Here is a 22,647-nt window from a genome sequence, read left to right as displayed (position 1 = left end):
CGGTACCTTCCCCTACCATCCTGGGGAAAAAAATATCAGAGGAGAGGCGGTACCTTTCCCTAGCCTACCATCCTGGGAAAAAAAAAATATCAGGGGAGAGGCGGTACCTTCCCCTACCATCCTGGGAAAAGAAATATCGCCCAGAGGAAGCAGAAAGTATCCGACTTGCGACTTCACGTCTCCCGTTTGCAGCTCCTCTCCTCTCCGCCCGCACTGGGCTACTCTCGCCGATCGGATGCATCCAGCCGCAGCCGATGTCGAACACACCTAATATAACAACGGCGCTCACTTCGACTTCACAAGCCGAAATCTCCGGTTTCACCATCTAGTCTAACGTTACACGACAACGCTGTAAACGGTTTTCTATAAATCTTCACCCTGGCCGGAGTTTTCAAAAAAGTCACCGGGTAGTCCTGCGGACTGCGTTTGCCTGTGGACGAACGAACAGCCAAACCGAATAGAAAGAGCTGCGGTTTTGAAAATACGTGTTCGTGTGGACAGGGCCTTACATAAACAGCACTTGGGTACATGTTTCCGCGGATTGCCATGATGATGAATGCTCTTAAACTGGCTCTACTTGTGAGTTTGGTTGGTAGGTTATTTCATCACGCATACTCATACTGCATGTCGCACATGGCTTTGGCTTTGGCTTTGCTGCTCAGTTGGAGACACAAATTTCGATCTAACTTTTCAATTAAATATCCAAATAAAATGAATTACTAAATTAGCTAACTTTATCAACTATATATAACTGATCTGCCCACATTGTCGCTATATGATACATTTAAATGAGCTAATAACATCACCGTTTTCTCCAGAACGACTGTACAGCGATTCAAATTTTTTTGAATATTGTCCTGTTAACACTGTGAAGCTGCTTTGAAACAATCGTCATTGTAAAAGCGCTAAAGTTGACTTGACTTGTTTGAGGCTCTCCACTGGTGTAGCCTAATAGTTTTTATACTGTACAAACTGTATATTCTATCCCCCTAACCCAAGTGTATTTCACTTAAAAAAAGAACAATTTAGAATATTTATTGATCCATTTCCTGCTTGGGGATCACTGATTGTTCCTAACAATATAAGCCTGTAAACAGACACACACACCCACACCCACACACACACACACCCACACCATTAAATCTGTCTCTTGTATGTTCTTTATTTCAGAAGCATCTTCCCATGGTATTAAATCTGACTTTGTGTTAGTTAAAACACAATACACATTCCCCGGTAACGCCAGCAGCTGTGAGAGAGCTGAATGGAGGAAGATTTCCCCCACATATGCAACTATTGCTACATACCAAAACCAGAAATGCACGACTAAAAAAGTCGTAAATTTCACATGTAAAGAAAACCACCTGGTTCTCAACTCAGCCAAAAAAACTGACCTGGGGATCTATGAGTTCATCTGTGATGGGGATAAAAAAACACTTAGACTGGATGTTTTATGTAAGTATTCACTGTATCTGATTTACTGTATCAAGTTACTTGATTGGATGTTTGCACATGATCAGCATCTGATTTTGATTTAAAATGCTCTTACAGATGCACTAAATGTGGAAGCGGCAGCGATGGACAACATCACCCTCGAGTGTTACGCAGACAATGCCAATGGCGTCACGTGGCTCCATAAAAATGATAGAGTTTTGTCCTATAAGAAAGATGGATCCATAAACATTGGCAAAGGTTACGAGGAAAGAGTATCGCTGGAGCCGAAATGCTTAAAAACTGGTGATTATTCTTTGACCATCACTGGATTTCTCAAGACAGATGCCGGAATATACCGATGCTTCCTGGATGATGAAACGACTAAAGGAGACCCACACGCCCATCATGTGAATGGTAAGACCACATCTCATTCTTAAAGGGTTAGTTCACCCAAAAATTAAAATCAGATTTTCTGCTTACCCCCAGTGCATCCAACATGTAGGTGTGTTTGTTTCTTCAGTAGAACACAAATTAAGATTTTTAACTCCAACTGTTGCTGTGTGCCAGTCATATAATGGGGTGAATATGTAACAAGTCTATGAGAGGAAAACATACAAACATACAAAAAAATAAATTAAAAATGCTTAGGCAACGTTCACAAAACCCCTGATGCTCCTCACGACACATTGATTTGTTAAGACACGAACCGATCGGTTTCTGTGAGAAACACAACAGTATTTTTTATTTTTTTTACCTCATATACCGACAAGTCTCATCAAGTTTTCCCATCGGCAGTAACTTCCGTCTGATGAGGTCAAACGGACGCGATCATTGACAAATAGAATCCTCATTAGGGCCTGTGCGGATCGGTCGAATGAGGCATCTACATGGTATATATCTATGATCGCGTTCCGTTTGACCTTATCAGACGGAAGTAATAGCCGATGGGAAAACTTGATGAGACTCGTTGGGATATGAGGTAAAAAATAGCATAAATACTGTTGTGTTTCTCACAGAAACCGATCGGTTCGTGTCTTAACAACTCAATGTGTTGTGAGGAGCAGCAGGGTTTTTGTGCATGCTGTCTAAGCATGTATTTTTGTTTGTATGTTTTGCTCTCATAGACTTGTTACATATTCACCCCATTATATGACTGGCACACAGCAACGGTTGGAGTTAAAAATCTTTATTTGTGTTCTACTAAAGAAATAAACACAACATTACATGTTGAATGGACTTGGGGGTAAACAGATAAAAATCTAATTCTCATTTGTGGGTGAACTTACCCTTTAACTTGCATCATAAGGTCAAATATTACTACAATCTGGTAAATTCTGCACCTAATTTTCACTCTAAAAAAGCAATCTGCTCTTTGATTCCCACAGAGAAACGCTCCAGTCAAGGAAACCAGTCAGACTCCAAATGCAATGAAGCACAAACTCTCTTAATAGCTCTTGGCATTATCTCTGCTGTCCTTCTTTTAGTTGTTGTGGTTCTTCTTTATAAGCTGCGTTGTACCAACACCAAATCACTCAAAGGTCAATCGACACCAGATACAGTCACTTATCGTGTGCAGAAGAGTGACGATGACACCACCGTAAACAGTGTGTTGTTGGCGGACACTGAAAGTCAGTTAATGGTCAGTCATCCTGTTCAGGAGAGCGACACCACAGGAAATAAGCTTTCCAACACCAGGCCTTTTTAATCTGGCACAACGAGGCCTGTAAAGATCTAGGCCTGTTTCACAGCACCTGCTCAAGCAACGCAAGAGTATCACTACAACACCAGGCTTGCGTTGAGCCTTCACAGCACTTCTACTGGGACATGAACTGCATCTCATTGAAAAAGTTAAGTGATTTTATTGATTAAAGGTTAGTGGGGCCTTTAAGCAACTAATACAAATTTGATCATGGCAAAATGTAATTTATATGAGGAGCGGTACCACATTTACATCTCACTCACTCGCTCACTGTCTGAGAACAACTACAAACAACTGTACAAGTTCACATCCAGGGAGATACTTCAGGGGGATGAGGAAAATCACGGACCCGTTTTAAATATTTTTTTTTCCTGGTGCGACACGTCAAGCCTTAAGCTAAATATTGCAAAAACTAAGGAGATGAGTATCGATTTTAGAAAAGAGTCTTTGATGAGTGTGACTGCTATTAAGGGGGAGCCTATTCAGAGTTTTAATAAGTATAAATACCTTGGGGTTGTTCTGGATCATAAGTTAAAGTGGGATAAATGGACTTAAGCTGTTTGTAAAAAGGAACAGCAAAGACTGTATTTCCTAAATAAGATGGTGTAATTGATTTTAAGTGTCCCTCTATTAAGATTGTTTTATAAATCTTTTATTGAAAGTGTTTTGACTTTTTGTGTTACCTGCTGGTATGGAAATGTGTCAGTTGTGCTAAAGAGTTCACTTAGGAAAGTTGTAAGTACTGCAAGTAAGCTAACTGGCATTCCTCTGTCAGGCTTGGAACAAATATATCAAACAAGATGTTGTAGTAAATCCATGAAAATTATATTAGATAATAGGTATCCTCTGTTTAATGAGTTTGAGAGACTACTATCAGGTTGCAGATTTAGTGTTTTTAAAAATAGGGGGGAAAAAACCTTTCATGCCACAATGCCACATTTTTAAATGAAAGTGTTTTTGTAGTGTCTACAGAGCGGGTCTCAGTAATTTTTTAAATATATATTTTTGTATATTGTTTTCTGTGTATGATGTTTGTTTGTGTTATAATTATGTGGATACAATTGCAAAAAATTTCAATAAAAAAAAAAGTCAACAACAAATGGTAATGAGTGTACATGATCAAGCCCACCATTCAATAAGTGTGCTTCACTCCAGCATTTTATTTTACTGTAAAAGATGGCTGATTAATAGGTTTACAGTGTGTTTTTATACTCATAAATGTGCAGTGAATTTATTTTGTTACATCTTTTCGTCGTTTACAGTATATTCCAGTTTTGGTAATGCAGTTCATTGTGCTGCTGTAATGCTATTTTCCCCCTTCCCTTCAAATCAAAAGTATATTTATTTCCTTTTTTTTTTTTTTTTTTTTTTTTAAACAAAGCTTAGCCTTTTTAATGTTAATGTATTGTGTGTTTTGGAAGGAACACAATCTTTGTCATGTTTATATTGCATTAATACTGTCGGATACACTATCCTACCCATAAACCTACATCACACAAAACTTTCTGCATTTTACATTTTCAGAACACTCATTTTGTATGATTTCTAAGCTTGTTTGCTCATGGGGAACTCAAGCTAGGTCTCCACAGTGACATGAGTTCCCATGAGTCTGCACACACGTTGTGGGAATTTTACACTGTGTAGGGAGATAGAATGTACTGTTTGTACAATTTTAACAGTAAAACGTTATTTTGTGTATATATATATATATATATATATATATATATATATATATATATAAAGTCAAATAAACATGTGAATAACAGATGATTTACCTCCTTTCCCCTCACTGTCTGCAGGCTTCACTTGAATGGGCCGATTCATCTGAAAAACAAAAAATCAAAAGTTAATGGATAAAATGTCTACTCTCATACATACCTGACAATTCTACCAATGGATTTAGACTTTTCATACACAGCATTTTAGTGAGTTGCTCAAGTGATAAAACAGGATATTCCTGCAGAATCACTCATGAACACAGTCATTTGTCTCCATCTACTGGTGTATAAACATACCTTGGTACAAAGAGTCACAGAGTGACAGTCTGTCAGGAACAAACAACTGCAGTGATACACAGTGAAAAGCTGCAGTGCTTTTGGTCTGTTATATCATCTCTCTTGAAAAGCTGCTCAACCAATCAGATTGACCCTATAGATGGGCATGTTGTATATTATTATATATTATATATATTATTAATTGATATATTATTTGTAACAATTGTCCTGCATAATAAAATGAGCTCAATTTTAAACACTTGACCTCTGCAGAGTTACTGGATCATGTGTGTCCTGTAAGCCAATCATATAATGACCCTGACACCTGCAAATCACATGTTTCCTCGTAGTAAATAGTAAAAGCAGTTTACTCAGCATAAGCTGCTTCACTGATTTCCATTCATACAGATCGGCTTCAAGTTACACGTTTTAAGATAACATTGATGATTGCTGTACCGCCTTTTTTTATTATACCTTTATTTAACCAGAAAAGACTCATTGAGATTAAAAATCTCTTTTCCAAGAGTGTCCTGCCCAAGAGAGGCAGCAGCACATTTAACAAGGTTTCAGACATAAAAACATATAACATATGACATTAACATATAACAATTTGTACAAGTAATAAATAATTATAAAGTCATAAGAAATCAGAATTTCACATATTATCGCAAACGATAAACAACGGCAATGATCTTCCGTCATAATTGGGTCAGTCATAACATCTACAGCCAGTATGTGTAGCTTCCATGTTTTTTAAAAGTAATTTAAAAGCAACCAATGAAACTGGCTCCTTAAGATTCAACACATTTTGCAGCTGATTCCAAGTGCAGGGTGCCGCATACTTAAAAGCCCCTTTTCCCAATTCTGTCCGGACTTGAGGGACAGATAATAAAAATAAGTCCTCAGAACGAAGACAATATCTTCCTGTACCTTTCTTTTTGATGTAAGATTGGAGGTATGGGGGAAGCAGACAAAGAATTGCCTTGTAGATAAAAATGTACCAATGATTAAGTCTACGGGTGGACAATGCAGACCAACCAACCCGATCATACAAAGAACAGTGATGAGTAAGTGCTCTAAAGTTTGTGATAAACCTAAGAGCTCCATGATAAACAGAATCCAACAGTTTCAAGCTTGTGATGGAAGCATTCATGTATATAACATCGCCATAGTCTAGCACTGACAAGAAGGTGGCAGCAACAAGCCTCCTTTTTGACTCAAAGGAAAAACATGACTTGTTTCTAAAATAAAAACCCAATTTCAGCTTTAGTTTTTTTACCAACTGTTGAATATGAGGTTTAAAAGAGAGTGAATCATCAATTAGGATACCAAGATACTTGAATTTAGAGACAGACTCAATCTCGGAGCCCTGAGAAGTAGTGATGGGTAAAAGGTTCTGTGACTTTGATTTTGCAAATCAAATCTTTCCCCCTCATGCTAGTCTATATAGTCTATTCTGGTATCACTGATTTAAGACAATACAAAACATGCACTCTGTGGCTGGTCATTTTACACAACATGGACAGGGTCACATTAAACAGACTTTATTCTGATTTCCACATCCTCGAATATATATACACCAATTAGGCGTAACATTATGACCCCCCCTAATATTGTGTTGGTCCCCCTTTTGCTGCCCAAACAGCCCTGACCCGTTGAGGTATGGACTCCACTAGACTCCTGAAGGTGTGCTGTAGGATCTGGCACCCCAGTTAGCAGCAGATCCTTTAAGTCCTGTAAGTTACGAGGTGGGGCCTCCATAGATCGGACTTGTTTGTTCAGCTCAGCCCACAGATGCTCGACTGGATTAAGATCTGATGAATTTGGAGGCCAAGAGAACACCTCAAACTTGTGCTGCTCAAACCATTCCTGAACATTTTGTGCTTTGTGGCAGGAGCATTATTCTGCTGAAAGAGGCCACAGCCGCCAGGAGATACCATTTCCATGAAAGGTAAGCGACACACACGCACCCGGCAATCCATGAGAAGACATGATTCATCAGACAAGGCCACCTTCTTCCATTGCTCTGTGGACCAATTCTGATGCTCACATGCCACTGTTTGGCGGTGGACAGGGGTTAGCACGGGCACTCTGACTGGTCTGTGGCTATGCAGCCCCATACGCAACAAAATGCAATGCACTGTGTATTCTGGCACCTTTCTGACACCTTTTTCACCAGCATTAACTTGATTCTTCATTATCTTCATATATATATATATATATATATATCATGTAACCCTTGTAACCTTTTGACCCTGCTGCCCCTGCACTTAAACTAATGTGCACAGGATTGTAAAGAGATCAGCTTTAGAGTGATGGCCATCTGATCAGGATTACAGAGACATGCTGGATTACACTGAAGAGCATGTGTGTGTGAAAGAGAGAATGTGTGAAATCCTCCCAGTGAGATGTTTGGAATAAGAGTGTTGCTGAGTGGTTTAAAATGCGTTGTCATGGCGTGTTCTGTGATGTTCTGGGATGTTGCTTAATGGGTCAAGACAAAACCACCATGACTGATTCTACTAATAAGCCTGGTTTCAGGGAGAGGGTAAAAAACACTGGAAGATAAAGAACTGCAAAATATATAACAAAAGAAAGAAGCTGTTTGTATCTTGACATAAACAAAGTGTAAGAAAATTACAAAGAGATGAAAGTAAATTAGTCCTTCAGAAGAGGCCAAGCACCCATAAGATGAATTTAAAATCAACCAAAGTATTAATTGGTTGACATTGTGCATGTATTACTCAGACAATACGGCATGATACGGCAGCAAATTTCCATGATTTTTAGAGAATAGGCTCTATCTATATCGGTCTAAAAATCCCTACTTTCCTGTTGGTCTTAGTACACAATGTAACTACAGAATAGTACAGTTTTAAATAGGAAAAATATTATCTTTGAAAAAACAAAGTCTTTGGTAATTTTTGAGTGCTAATGGTCTAATCTGATTCAAGTATGCATGCTAAGCTATGCTAAAAGTGGTACAGCCAGATACAGAGATCGGCTGAATGGATTTAAAAGGGTAAACTTTAACTGTTTAACTCTGAGGTACTTAGCCTATTTTCAAAAAAAGTGGAGTGTTCCTTTAAGAAATCCTTTCACTGGAACAAGCCCAACCCCTGAAAAACGGCCCTACACCATAACTCTCCATCCACCAAACTTTACACTTGGCACAATGCAGTCAGGCAAGTACGTTCTCCTGGCAACCGCCAAACCCAGACCCTTGCATCGGATTGCCAGACAGAGAAGCGTGATTGGTCACTTCAGAGAACACGTCTCCTCTGCTCTAGAGTCCAGTGGTGGTGTGCTTTATCCCACTGCATCCATTGCACTTGGTGATGTCAGGCTTGGATAAGCTGCTCAGCCATGGAAACCCATTTCATGAAGCTCTCCACACCCTGTTCTTGACCTGAACGCCACACAAAGTTTAGAGGTCTGTAGCAATTGACTCTTCAGAAAGTTGGCGACTTCTGCGCTCTATGTGCCTCAGCATGCGCTGACCCCGCTCTGGGATATTATGTGGCCTACCACTTCGTGGCTGAGTTGCTGTTATTCCCAATTAATGCCACGTTGTTATATAATACCACACTTGAACCGTGTACGAAAGGTATCTGTGCTAATGTTGACAACGTTAATCGTTAACGCATGCGATTCATGTTAAAGTCCTTAACTCAAATAAATTACAGAAGTACGTGAAGCTGCGTCATTAATGTAATTTTCGTCACACAGTTATATCAGGGCTACGTTTCCCAAAAGCACCGTAAGTCTTAGTTGATCATAGAGGCCATTGGTGGCGATTGTTCTATGATCAACTTAAGCTTACAATGCTTTTGGGAAACGCAGCCCAGAAGCTTATTACAATCACACTGAGCATCTACAAGCACCTGTAACCCTGATAGGAGGAAATATCCATTCCCTTTAACCCGATTCTGCTTCACTGTTTGTGATCAGGCCGTTTTAATTTGTTAAACTCTGGGAAAGTTTTCTGTGATCCAGTAAACTAATTCATTCAAACTGTCCAAAACAGTGCTAATGTAAAGAAGGCAAGGCTGATTTCATCAGACATATCAGAGAGAATAGAGACTCACATTTAATAAATTATTTGTTCCAGTGCACTGCAAAAAAAAAAAAAAAACATTGCTCCAATTGAAAATTTTCTCGTGACTGATCACATCTAAATTTTTCAATTGGCCAAACTGAAATTTTGTGAATCGATGAAATTTAAATCACAGGAATTCAATTTGGCTTACTGAAAAATTTAGTAACTTACTGAAAAATTTAGTTTACTTACTGAAAAATTTAGATGTGATTAGTTTCAAATTTTCAATTGGAGCAATTTTGTTTTTTTACAGTGTGTGTGTTTTGCTTTAAAACACGAGCTCTGTCGTATTCTGTGATTTGAAGAGCACAATTTCGGTGACGTTCCGGAGTCGTACAGTAAGCGCGTGAGTGTCTGATGCTCAAACAACACACTGTCAATGTGCATGCTCTAGATCACTGATTGCACAATGCATTCATGTACAGGTACACACAGTGCATTCACTTTGTTTCCACACACACTCAGGATAATGTTTCATTTGTGTGTTTAGTAATCATATCTTTTGCAGTCAAAGCGGTTGATTTAGGAGTTTTTTTGGTGTCTATAGTCATAAACTCTTTGTTTCCTTCAGCCAGTGGAGAACTAATAATAATAATAATAATAATGCGTTCAATTTATATAGCGCTTTTCAAGGCACTCAAAGCGCTTTACATAGAAGGGGGGAATCTCCTCAACCACCACCAATGTGCAGCATCCACCTGGATGATGCGACGGCAGCCATATTGCGCCAGAACGCTCACCACACACCAGCTGATTGGTGGAGAGGAGACCGAGAGAGACTGGCACCACGACTGAGCCTGGTTTCTCCCAAGTTTTTTTTCCCACCACTCTGGCCCTGAAAGCGTTTTGTTTCCTTGAAATAGTCGCCTTTAGCTTTTGGGTTGCTCAGTTGGGGACACCTAAATTTCAACTATATTACAGATCTGCACAAATTGACACTATATGATAATTGAACTGAGCTGGATAACATCACCGTTTTCTCCAGAGCCAAATTCAATTCTGTTGTATTATCTTCCTGTTAACACTGTGAAGCTGCTTTGAAACAATTGGACTTGTAAAAAGCGCTGTATAAATAAAGGTGACTTGATTTGATTTACTTTTTGCAATATAGTGTACATAATTGATAATGAATACACTGTAAAAAATTATTGCTGTTTTTTGTTGGTTTAACTTAAAAAAGTAAGTAACCTGGTTGCCTTAAAATTTTGAGTTTATTAAAATAAAAAATTTGAGTTGATACAATGAAGGAAATTTGTTTAATAAATAGAAACTCAAAATATGTTGGTATCTGAACCACATAAAACATTTGATAAATCATGAAAATAGCACTATTTGGCATGTTTCACTGCGTCATCAGGTATAAAACACACACAATTCCCCAATATGCTTACAAAATCTTTTAATAATATTTTAATAAAGGTTGTCGAATCTCAAAAAGATTAACTCAAAATTTTAATTTCAATGAACTCAAAATTTTAAGGCAACCAGGTAACTTTTTTTCTAAATAATTTTTTACAGTGTATAAGAAAAATAACTATTTAAATAAAATACACTCCTAAAATATGATGGGAAACTCTGAAAATGTTATTTTAGTTTTTTCACTTACAAAAAAAATAATATATATATATTGCAGGGTAACTTACAGTTAACTGGGTTAATAAGTAGCATTCTACATTATTTTCTGCTAAAATGACAAACATTTTTAACATTGTAAGATTAAAAGAAAGAGAGAGGGAGAGAGAGAAGACGGTCTAGTTTTCTAGCAGCGGGGCTTGAAGCTCGTTTGTAAAATGTCACGAGCACAGTGATGTGCTTAGTCATGGAGAGAGATAGTGATACTGAGAATACAAGAATAGCAGGGAGGACCATGCTACTGTGAAGGACGAATTTCAGACAACACAATGAAGACATGAATGAGAAATAAGTGAGAGAGAGAGGGCCTACAGGACCATGATGAGAAATACTGATCGATAACATTCATTTATGATGCATCACATCTTTAAAAATGTTAGTTTGCTATTACAACATTTTGGTTGCCATTCTGAGGTCCACTTGCACTACTATTACAATATTTACTAGATGTTGCATGAATCACCACAATGTTACAACTTAGACACTACTAAATATTAGTGCACAGCACCTCTAAACATACACAAAACCTCATGCATAAACTAAACATTTACTTTTGAAATAAATGGATCATGTTTTGACCGGCTGACTTCAGTCCTTTAGATCTGGGGTCAATTGGATAAGTCTCAAGAATGAACTGGGCTGATGAACTAGCAATTAGTTAAGACTCATCAGTCTTTTGGGATTCAAATTAGACCAATCCACCTTTTAAAGTAACTGACTTAAAATAGTTATGACCAGTCTTGAAGAACGAAATTCCAATACAAGCCAATCCACTGCATGAAAATTCAGACAATATATTTTACTAGCCCATTATATTAATTGCTGTACTTGTGCATTTAACACAAACATACAATTTTATATATAAAATTATGTATACACCGATCAGCCATAAAATTATGACTTCCACCGGATTTCCAGACAGATAAGTGTGATTGGTCACTCCAGAGAACTAAAGACCAGAGGTGGTGTGCTTTACTCCACTGCATCCGACACTTTGCATTGCCCTTGGTGATGTAAGGCTTGTATGAGCTGCTTGGCCATGGAAACCTATTCAATGAAGCTCTCCACACACTGTTCTTGAGCTAATCTGAAGGCCACACAAAGTTTGGAGCTCTGTAGCAATTGGCTGACCATGCAGGCATAACATTATGATATTCCTCATATTGTGTTGGTCCCACTTTTTCTGCAAAAACAGCCCTGACCCATTGAGGCATGGACTCCACTAGACTCCTGAATGTGAGGTGTGGGATCTGGCAAAAAGTAGCAGCAGATCCTTTAAATCCTGTATGTTGCGAGGTGGGGCCTTCATGGATCAGACTTGTTTGTTCAGCTCATCCCACAGATGCTCGACTGGATTGAGATCTGGGGAATTTGAAGGCCAAGTCAACACCTCAAACTCGCTGTTGTTCTCCTCAAAACCATTCCTGAACCATTTTTGCTTTGGTGCAGGAGCAATTATCCTGCTGAACGAGGCCACAGCCACCAGGAAATACCGTTTCCATGAAAGAGTGTACATGGTCTGCAACAATGCTTAGGCAGGCAGTACGTGTCAAAGTAACATCCACACGGATGGCAGGACCCAAGGTTTCCCAGCAGAACATTGCCCAAAGCATCACACTGCCTCCGCCGGCTTGCCTTCTTCCCATAGTGCATCCTGGGGCCATGTGTTCCCCATGTTGAGCAACGCACACGCACCTGGCCATCCATGTGATGTAAAATAAATTGTGATTTCTCTGACCAGGTCACCTTCTTCCATTGCTCAGTGGTCCAGTTCAGATGTTCATGTGCCCACTGTGGGTCATCATGGGCACCCTGACTGGTCGCAGCAAACTCTGATGCACTATGTATTCCTTTCGATCAGAACCAGCATTAACTTCTTGAGTTATATGAGCTAGAGTAGTTTGCCTGTTCTGCTCGCCACGTGCATCAATGAGCCTTGGCCGCCCATGACCCTGTCACCGGTTCACCACTGTTCCTTCCTTGGACCACTTTTGATAGACACTGACCACTGCAGACCGAGAACACCCCACAAGAGCTGCAGTTTTGGAGATGCTCTGACCCAGTCATCAAGCCATCACAATTTCGCTCAAATCCTTACGCTTACTCGTTTTTCCTGCTTCTAACACATTAACATTGATGACAAAATGTTCTTGCTGCCTAATATATCCCACCCACTAACAGTTGCCGTGATGAAGAGATAATCAGTGTTATTCATTTTACCTGTTAGAGGTCATAATGTTATGCCTGATCAGTGTATAATGTACACACCCACCTACACATACACATAGAGTTCCAGAACATTTATTCATATTTTAATAACTTTTTTTTTATGGCCCAGTAGTTGAAAATGGCGGTCTGATTATTATTATATAACTAAAACTAAAACCATATAAAAAACATTTTCATTTCTTTAACATTAACTGATATTTAAAAATATTCAGATACATTTCTCAACTACATTTAGTTTACGATGAAGTAGCAACTAACATAACTAAAACTTAAAACTAAAACTACTACTAGTTTAAAAAAACTACATCTACATTTTTAAAACAAAATAAATACAAAAACACAAAACATTTTCTTAAGATCTTGTCATTAAAATGAAAACAGAATATATAAAAATAAAATCTAATTCAAAATATTAACAAAAAACTATAATAGTATCAATTTAGAATTCAGTATCATTGCTACTAAAATGACACTAGTCTGATCTCTGAAGGCTGCGCTGACCTTTAATACTTGAGTGGTTTGATCACATGACTAACACTACACTTTTTCCCTTGCCTGATGGAGAAAGATGGATTGGTGGAGGGGTTAGTCTTCGCTGTATGATTAAAATGCCCTTGAGAGGGAAACAAAGGATGTACTGAAAAAAACGTCCAAAACACTAGGTTAAATATTCCTCTGAGTCATATTCCTGTAGCAGACTTATTAAATAAAGCATATCCACACACACACACACACACACACACACACACACACACACACGCACACACACACACACACACACACACACACACACACACACACACACACACACACACACACACACACACACACACACACACACACACACACACACACACACACACACACACACACACACACACACACACACACGTGCGCATGCAGAATCCTCAGGCACAGAAACTGTCAACACCTCTTCATAATCCTGCTATGAGGGTTTCATTTAAACACATCTGTAGGGTTTATATTAAGTCTCTCTCACTCACACATAAATAGATTTTTATGTACTCACTCACACACACACACACCTCCGATACACTTTACAAAACACACACTCTGTAAATCTCAACCCCTGCAGTAATTCTGAAAGGATTTTTCATGGATTATGGAGTATTAAATCCATGGATTATTCAAACAAATTGCATTTTACCCTCCATCTCCTTCCAACATGAAGTCATCGGACCAAACCATCTCACTGTGGGGGAGTACAACACGCACGCACGCACGCACGCACGCACGCACGCACGCACGCACGCACGCACACACACACACACACAATGTTTTTTTATACTGTAGTGTACAAACCATATTTTCTATCCCCTTACACTGCCCCTGCCCCTAAACCTACCCATCACAGGAAACATTCTGCATTTTTACTTTCTCAAAAAAACAATTCCTGTATGATTTATAAGCCTTTTGAAAAGTGGGGACTGCTGGCTGGTTCCCACAATGTAGGTGATCTCAGGTTTTTACTATCCTTATGGGGACATTTGTAATATAAACAAGGGCACACACACGCACACACACACACACACACACACACACACACACACACACACACACACACACACACACACACACACACACACACACACACACACACACACACACACACACACACACACACACACACACACACACACATGTTTGTTTTTGTGAATTGTGGGGACATTCCATAGGCGTAATGGGTTTTATACTGTACAAACCGTATTGTCTATCCCCTTACACTGCCCCTATCCCTAAACCTACCCATCACAGGAAACATTCTGCATTTTTACTTTTTCAAAAAAACTCCTCCTGTATGATTTATAAGCATTTTGAAAAGTGGGGACGTGGGGTAATGTCCTGATATGTCACCATTTTCTGTAATACCTGTGTCATACACATGTTATTATACACATTTTTGTCCTGATATGTCACAAAAACAAGCACACACACACACACACACACACACACACACAGAGCAGTTGCAACACAAACATTTCCATTCCATATTAGTCACTTATTGCATCATTCATGTTACCTAGCAACCTGCTATCTCCTTGTCAACCGTATCTTAGCAATGATCTCCCTCCCCCCTCCCGATGGTTTCTCTTCTAGCTTGTGATTGTGTGGTGTGTCTGTTTGGCAAAGTATCTGCCTGTCGTACAAATAATCCCATCATCTCTACAGTTTTACTGCATATATTAAACTATGAAAATGTGAGCAGTACTTGCTGGTGCAAAACTCACTATCACAATGCTAGGGTTTTGTGGGTGGTTGCCAGGGCGTTGCTATGTATAGATGGTTGCTAGGCTGTTCTGAGTTGTTGCTAGGTGGCTGCTTACTGGTTAAAAAGGGGTCCACTTCAACTAAAACTTTTAAAAATATATATTGATAACTGTAATCAAGCTGTAATAAACTAGAACTATTCCATATCAAGAGAATTGCTGCACATTCAGAAATGCACTCCTAAAAGAGCTGCTGTTGTTCAGATCCTCAGTAGCTGACATAAAGAGATATAGAAAGCTATTGAAAGGACTTTGCTCTGTGGATCAGTTGAACTCTGTCAGATGCTTCAGTGTAGATTGACAGCTGTATTTCTCTCATTAAGGCCAAGGTTTATTTCTGATCCCTCGTTTCCCATCCTCCCTCAGCCTGGCCCTATTCATCTCTTTATTCTCCTTCGTCTCATCCCATCTCATCTCATCGCTCCTCACTGCCCCAAACCCTTTATCCTTCAGATGATAATCAGAGAAGAGAGAACAGTTAAGAATTAGAAAATAAACAATATAAACATCAGTCTGACTAAAATTTAACCTTTGGATTTCCATGGACGATATTAAATGTATACTTTTAGCAAATGGGTGTATGTATGTATTATGTTCAAAATGTTAATTTTAAAGAAGTCTCGGTAACACTATAGAATACTGTCCCGTCATTAATATCTATACAGGAACAAATGAGTAACACACAATCTAGTAACATTAACTAACAAGAAACTCTGATGAACTAATTAGTAAGTAATAGCGCTTACACTATTAGCTAATCAATAACTAATATGTTTTCATAACTCCCAAAGGACTACTAAGACCTATGAGTCTTGCAGGTTTGCAAGTAACATCAATAATGTATTAATGTGTAATTAATTCTAAGGTGAAGGTCACAGCAACCCACTAGTAATGACTCGTGTGTAAATCTTACAGAAGGAATTACTAATGGGATTTGGATCAGTGAAAAACACGATAACTCTCTAGCTACTGAAGTCATTGCAAACATTTGAGTTTTTGTAAAGTTTTAGATAGTAATTCTTTCTGATGGATTTGGTAACACTTGAGTAATTACTTGTGGGTTACCATGATCTTCACTTTACAATACTGATCCAAATAAATAATAATTCCTTTAGAAGGACACTCGAGTCATTACTGAAACCTTATAAAAAATAAAAAAAGCTAACAATAAGCGCGATTACATGCACACCAGTAAGCTGATAACTCACAAATATAAGCTTATTGGAATAACCAGTTTTCCCCGTTTACATGCAAACCAGTAAACTGATAATGCAAGTAAACTACATTTACATGACTTTATTAATCAACCGTGTTTTTCCATGTTGTGATGTCAAAAATAATAATTTCCGTATTCCAAATGTTACGTCAGTTGGGATGTTAAATAAAGCGTGCACCGTGTCAGCGGGACATTTTTCGGCTCATATTATTCTCTCATGCAGTTCCAGATGCAGCGTCTTGACTGAACCTCTTCTACTTCTACTGCATGAGACGATAACACATTTTTACAATTTTCTGGGTCTTAAAAGAGTCTGCGTTTGTGATATATGTCATTATTTAAAGCAAAACACTTGCTGGATGCATTTAAATCTGTTCTTAGTTTGGGCTTTTGTCACCTATCACACATGCGCACTTCAATAAGCCGTCAGAAAGCCGGTTAATGCGTTTACATGCAGCGCAAAATCGGGGTAAGAGGCAAAAAACTACCTGTCCCGACCGGTTTATGCTTACGCCATTCATGGCCTTACTTCAATAATAGAAAACGGGTTACCGCATTTACATGACCATGTTCGTTGTCGGCTTATTTGGCGTAAGAACGTGCATGTAAACGCACTCAGTGACTTCAGTCATTACTAGTGGGTTACCATAATCTTCACTTTAGAACTATATTATACATTATTCATGTTAATTATGAACCTCTATATAGTAGTTCTTAGTAGTCCTCTGGGAGATATGAAAACAGTAGCTGATTAGCTAATAGTGCGCTACCTCATTCAGCTGAGCATTACGACTTATAATATTACCGGTAGCTAATCAGAGTTTATTTTTAGTAAATGGTAGTTACTAGAATGTTATAGTGCTTTACTTGTTTGTTTCTGTGTAGTTATTCATTAATGACAGTATTACTGCAGCCTCTTCTGCTTACCATGGATGCATTTATTGGATCAAAAATACAATAAAAACTGAAATATTATTACAATATAAAACTGTTGTTTTATATGTGAATAAATGGTCTTTTGTTGTATTTTTTGTCTTGTTTCCTTTAGTTCCCATTTCCCTGCTCTGTTTAGCTTTGTTTTGCTTTGTTACTGATCATGTCCTCATTTGTTATCATGATTTGCACCTGTCTCTCATTATGTTTGTCTCTCTGTTGCATTCAGTCCCATGTCAGCTCTTGTTTGTAATTAGTTGAGGTAGTTCTCCTATGATTATAATAGCAAAGACTGTGCTCTTGAATTTTTTTTGTGTGCTTAACAATATCATTATTTTTTTTTAAAATGTCATATATTCCTGTTATTAAAGCTGCATTTTCCATCATTACTCTAGTCTTCCGTGCTTATATACTACAGACTCTCAAAAACATGAATGTGGTACTAAATTCTAATTGCTCATTATTCCTAAATGTATATGGGTCAGGGAGCAGGATTAAATGTGTTACATTTTTCTCAAACTGACAGCTTTTTAACAGTCTTTTTATTCCAAGCTCTAGTTTGAGTGCTTTATTTTTTTTACAGTCCTGTTTCCCATGCACATACTATGTACTTATCATATTTATTACAATAACTGGGTAATAGGTACTAACCATGAACCTACACCTAAACCTAACCTTAACCCAAGCAGTACTTTCTTAAGTACACTGTAAGTACATGCAAGTTCACTACTGTAAAATGAAGTGCAACACTAGTTTGTATGACTTTAGATAACTTTATCTTTGCTCAATCAGAATTCCCCACACAACCCATCTCAAACTCAGCTGCGTGACTCTGGCTTGACCTCTAGAAATCCTCTTGGCTTTGCTCTGGACTCTACATTAACTGCCAGCAGCTGCTGCCTTTGAATTCATGTCACAGTTTCTGTGTACTGTAACAGCACAGCCTCTTCCCAACCCCCTCGCTATCCACAATCCATTACAGTCCATTATCAGACTGTATATGTGTCCCAGCACAGTCACTGCGAGCAGAGATATGAACCTCCTCATCTATCCACTCAAAGAGATACCGCCTTAGTCACTTTAGGAAGAAAGTGTCTGCCAAGAATATAACTAATTTGAAGATTGAATGGTGCATTGTTTTCTATAAGCAGTGTGTGCATGGTTCGGTATACCCTGTGTTATGGCATAAAATGACCCCATGATTATTGGAATATCCAAAATTCTGGTCCTTGTGGGGTAAAAAGCCTGGATGCCAGCCGATCTTAGCCCCGCCCACAAAATTTTTAAGTCGGGCAGTTCGGTCTGGCTTCGCTCCATAGAGGAGTAATTATCTCAGAACACAAACTGTTCGGACCAATGAAATCCTCAGGGCGGGCTTTAGACGATGATGGACAGATGATAAACAGTAACATAATCATCCACGTCATCAAAGGGGCTTGGATTATATTTTTTCGAATCCTAAACGGAGAGCTTGTTTGTATATGCATTCACCTTCACGATTTCTCTCAGAAATGATGATCATGTTGGGTAAGTACTCTGTGTATCATTTAATTCCTTTATTTTTTTACAACACCGGCAAAGATCGTTTATTCCAGCGCGCGTGCAGACAGGGTTGCCAAGTTTTTACAACAAAACCCGCCAACTACTAGCCCTAAAAAATAGCTTCTCGGGGGGTTCTCTGGGAAAAAAATGGTGTTTGGGGGGGTAAAATGTGTGTTATTTTGGCAAGGTTGCCTGCTAAAATTCGCATTCATGTGTCTATATATCACATAATAGTCGCTTAAACCCACGGACATAGAAATCAACCCGCGGAAAAAAATGCGGACTTGGCAACACAGTGCAGTTGAACTCTGTTGACATTTGACAACTAACGTTATGCGTCGCTTCGTTGCTCTGATTCGTTGTAGGTCTATCCAATTGAGGTCTTTCCTGGTTCGGTTGAAACACACTTCATAATCACAGCCCAATGGAGCAGTTTCAGACTCATATTCTGACTAGAATTGAGTATGACCACGTCAGGCTAGGAAAAAGTATATAAATCATGCTAAATAAGTTTTAAACAAATGCAGAATGTTTTCTGTGATAGGTAGGTTAGGGTTAGCGGCAAGACTATAAAAAATACGCCTGGAATGTCCCCATATGTCACAAAAACAAATGTGTGTGTGTGTGTGTGTGTGTGTGTGTGTGTGTGTGTGTGTGTGTGTGTGTGTGTGTGTGTGTGTGTGTGTGTGTGTGTGTGTGTGTGTGTGTGTGTGCATGTGCGTGTGCGTGTATGTGTGCTTAATGGCCACTAATTGCATTTAGACTAATGTGTTTGTGATTTATGTCCTTACTACTACACACACACCCAAAGTGTAATTAGCAAGTGATATATGCCTTCATATAAACATAAACCTCCACCACACACACACACACACACACACACACACACACACACACACACACACACACACACACACACACACACACACACACACACACACACACACACACACACACACACACACACACACACACACACACACACACACACACGTTTGTTTCACTATATATGCAATATAAATTGCATAGACTTCCATTGATTTTATATCAGGTTAATGACCCAACCCCTAACCCTAAAACCTACCCATCACAGAAGCATGTGTAAAACACGTATAAACACTAAGCCTTTTGACTCTTAAGTGAAATGTCCTCACTAGTTGGTTGTCATCATATTGTACTATATAAATGAGGACATTTGGCCCTCACAAGTATATCCAATCCTGTACACATGTTGTGTTTTCATATTTTGGGGTACACCCTTAAAAAATAAAGGTGAATAACTAAAAATGGGGGTTCACAGTGATGCCATAGAAGAACCCTGCCAAATAACCATTTAAGAACCTTTATTTTTAAGAGTGTACTTTCCATAGACATGATTTTTGTACTGTATATTCTTCCACTAACTCTAACCCTACCCCTAAACCTACACATCAAAACCAGAAAATGCCTTAGCACGTGTAACCTTAGCTGCCTGAGAAGGGAACAAGATGCTGCATCATGGTGTTGATGCTATGGGAACACATTGAACGCAATGAACATGCACAGTACTTTTATTGTGGACACTATACAATACTGTGAATAATTATTTATTATGAATTATTACAATTTTATAAAGCATTTCAAGAATTTTTCGAGGCATGCACGCACACTCTGATGTAAACAAGCCCAACACGCATGAGCAGCGCATGGCGGAACGAGTAAAGGAGATTTAGGAATAAAAATGCACTGAGGGAACAACAGACATGCAGCCGTTACACTGCTAACCCCCGTAAACAAAGCAGCTGCGCTACGCTCTGTTTCTGAACAGTATTTAAATGTTTCAAACAGCCATTCAGATTTGTGTATATTTATAAATTCTAACAATGTATGAATGTGTACGAACATGATTGACACTGAGGAGAGTTGATAGGACAGTGCTGCATCGTCACGAAAGTTTAAACCTTGTTCATTTAATTGCACTGTTCATTTAATTTGTTATATTATATATTTATGTGTGCTTTTGCTTGTAATTTGGTTATTCATTCTGATTTTATTATTGACTTTTTGTTTGTCTTTAATAATGTCTTACATTTATATTAGTTCGACTAGTAGTTTTATATGTGGTATCCAAATTGGAATAGATAATTGTGAATATTCGCTGTCTGTGTTTGATAGCTGGTAAAAAATATTAATTACTGGTAGATTTTTGGCCATTAGCAGTTGTGGCTAAAAGTTTGTTTTAGGCCCTGCCTGTATAGCCTGGTCTTACCAGACTCTTTTTCATTTGTACATAGAGTCTGGCCACTCTCCATTGACAAGGGTTTATTTCCGTGAAGGCCGGCACTCTGTTGAGGTTTAAAACTATTGGATCTGCCCTGAGCCACTCTGGATCTGCCATAACCAATCGCTAACATTTGGTCGTGACGTATGCCGTGCGCCCTTCGCCTGTTTCACACATGATGGAAATCCGACAAAATAAATGTGCACATGTGCAGGCCACCTCGGTGATAAAACCATAGAATAAAACCAAAAACTTGTGCATTCGGATTGTATTATATTCATGCCACAATGGAGGGGAGAGTTTTGTGATCGGGAACACATCATTATTTAACCCTTTTACCTCATTACTAGCCCTAAACTGCTCCTGTCCCAACTTTTTTTGAAATGTGTTGCAGGTCTGAATGACAGGAAAGGATGCATATTTACAAATGACATGAAGTTGACCAGACAGAACATGAAATATTTTGTGTTCATATTGTCTGCAATGAAATACAAGTCAAAGTACATTTAGAAATCACTACTTTCTTTTTTTATTTCCGTTTTCCAAACTGTCCCAACTTTTTCTGATTTGGGGTTGTATAATAAAGGCTGCAATTAATAACAGACCAATTCAAATGTGTAAGTGCTTTTATTTTAATTTGTTTGAGCAGTGATTAAATATATTGCTCTTGTAAATACTTGCCAGCATTTTAAAGGAATACAAGTCTAGAAATGCATCCTAATAACAGCAAAGCTGCAACAGCACACACACGTATGGTGCTCTGCAGTGGTCAACATTTTTGAAGTGATATATTCTTGAAAAGTTAGAGATGTGGATTCGGACAGCTATTACATCACCACACGACCTTGCGTTTGTCAAAAGCAGCAGGTAACTCGGCCGGGGATTTTTACATGGGTAGTGAGAGACGGACGGCAATAAAATAACTGACCAGTCCCTGTAACTTAAATGATGGCAATACCTTCCGACCCCACGAGGAACAATTACCGTCTGGTCTGAATAGGGCTTCAGCAACTCCTTCATCACTAACAGAGCGAGCTGGAAAATCAAACTTTTCCCAAATTCCCCCTGTTGGGGAGGAGGGCGACAACAACATGGCCACCAACAAACCCCAGCAAATACTGTTATTGCTCCGGCTTTAATGGTTTCGTTCGCATCTTTCTCCACCGCCATTACTGAACTACAACTCAGACTAGCGCACAACATCAACGTCATCGTTCTCAGCCACTCCCTCTGTTCGCTGATTGGACCGGTAAAAATTTGTTCGGCGAAAACCTAAGACTACACAGCAGTCCCAGACAAAGTACTAAAGAAAAATGAAAATTGA

The 22,647-nt window shown here is 38.7% G+C and overlaps 2 protein-coding genes across 2 annotated transcripts in view; one reads left to right on the top strand and one right to left on the bottom strand.

Moving 5' to 3' along the window:
- The window catches only part of celf3b (cugbp, Elav-like family member 3b), a 251,135-nt gene that overhangs the window by 213,081 nt on the left and 15,407 nt on the right, over positions 1-22,647 (bottom strand). Inside the window, exon 4 of the mRNA XM_067449878.1 lies at positions 4,906-4,954. Within this exon, the coding sequence (XP_067305979.1) occupies positions 4,906-4,954 (49 nt within the window). The remainder of the gene's footprint in view (positions 1-4,905; positions 4,955-22,647) is intronic.
- LOC137083374 (uncharacterized) lies at positions 133-4,773 on the top strand. Its single transcript, XM_067449265.1, has 4 exons — positions 133-592; positions 1,171-1,452; positions 1,549-1,845; positions 2,817-4,773. The coding sequence occupies exons 1-4, from the start codon at positions 529-531 to the stop codon at positions 3,134-3,136; spliced, it is 963 nt and encodes a 320-aa protein (XP_067305366.1). The 5' UTR covers positions 133-528; the 3' UTR covers positions 3,137-4,773.

This window comes from Pseudorasbora parva, chromosome 7 (genome assembly GCF_024679245.1).
Source record: "Pseudorasbora parva isolate DD20220531a chromosome 7, ASM2467924v1, whole genome shotgun sequence".
In the NCBI taxonomy this organism is placed as follows: domain Eukaryota; kingdom Metazoa; phylum Chordata; class Actinopteri; order Cypriniformes; family Gobionidae; genus Pseudorasbora; species Pseudorasbora parva.
This window is presented reverse-complemented; position numbering and strand designations above follow the sequence as displayed.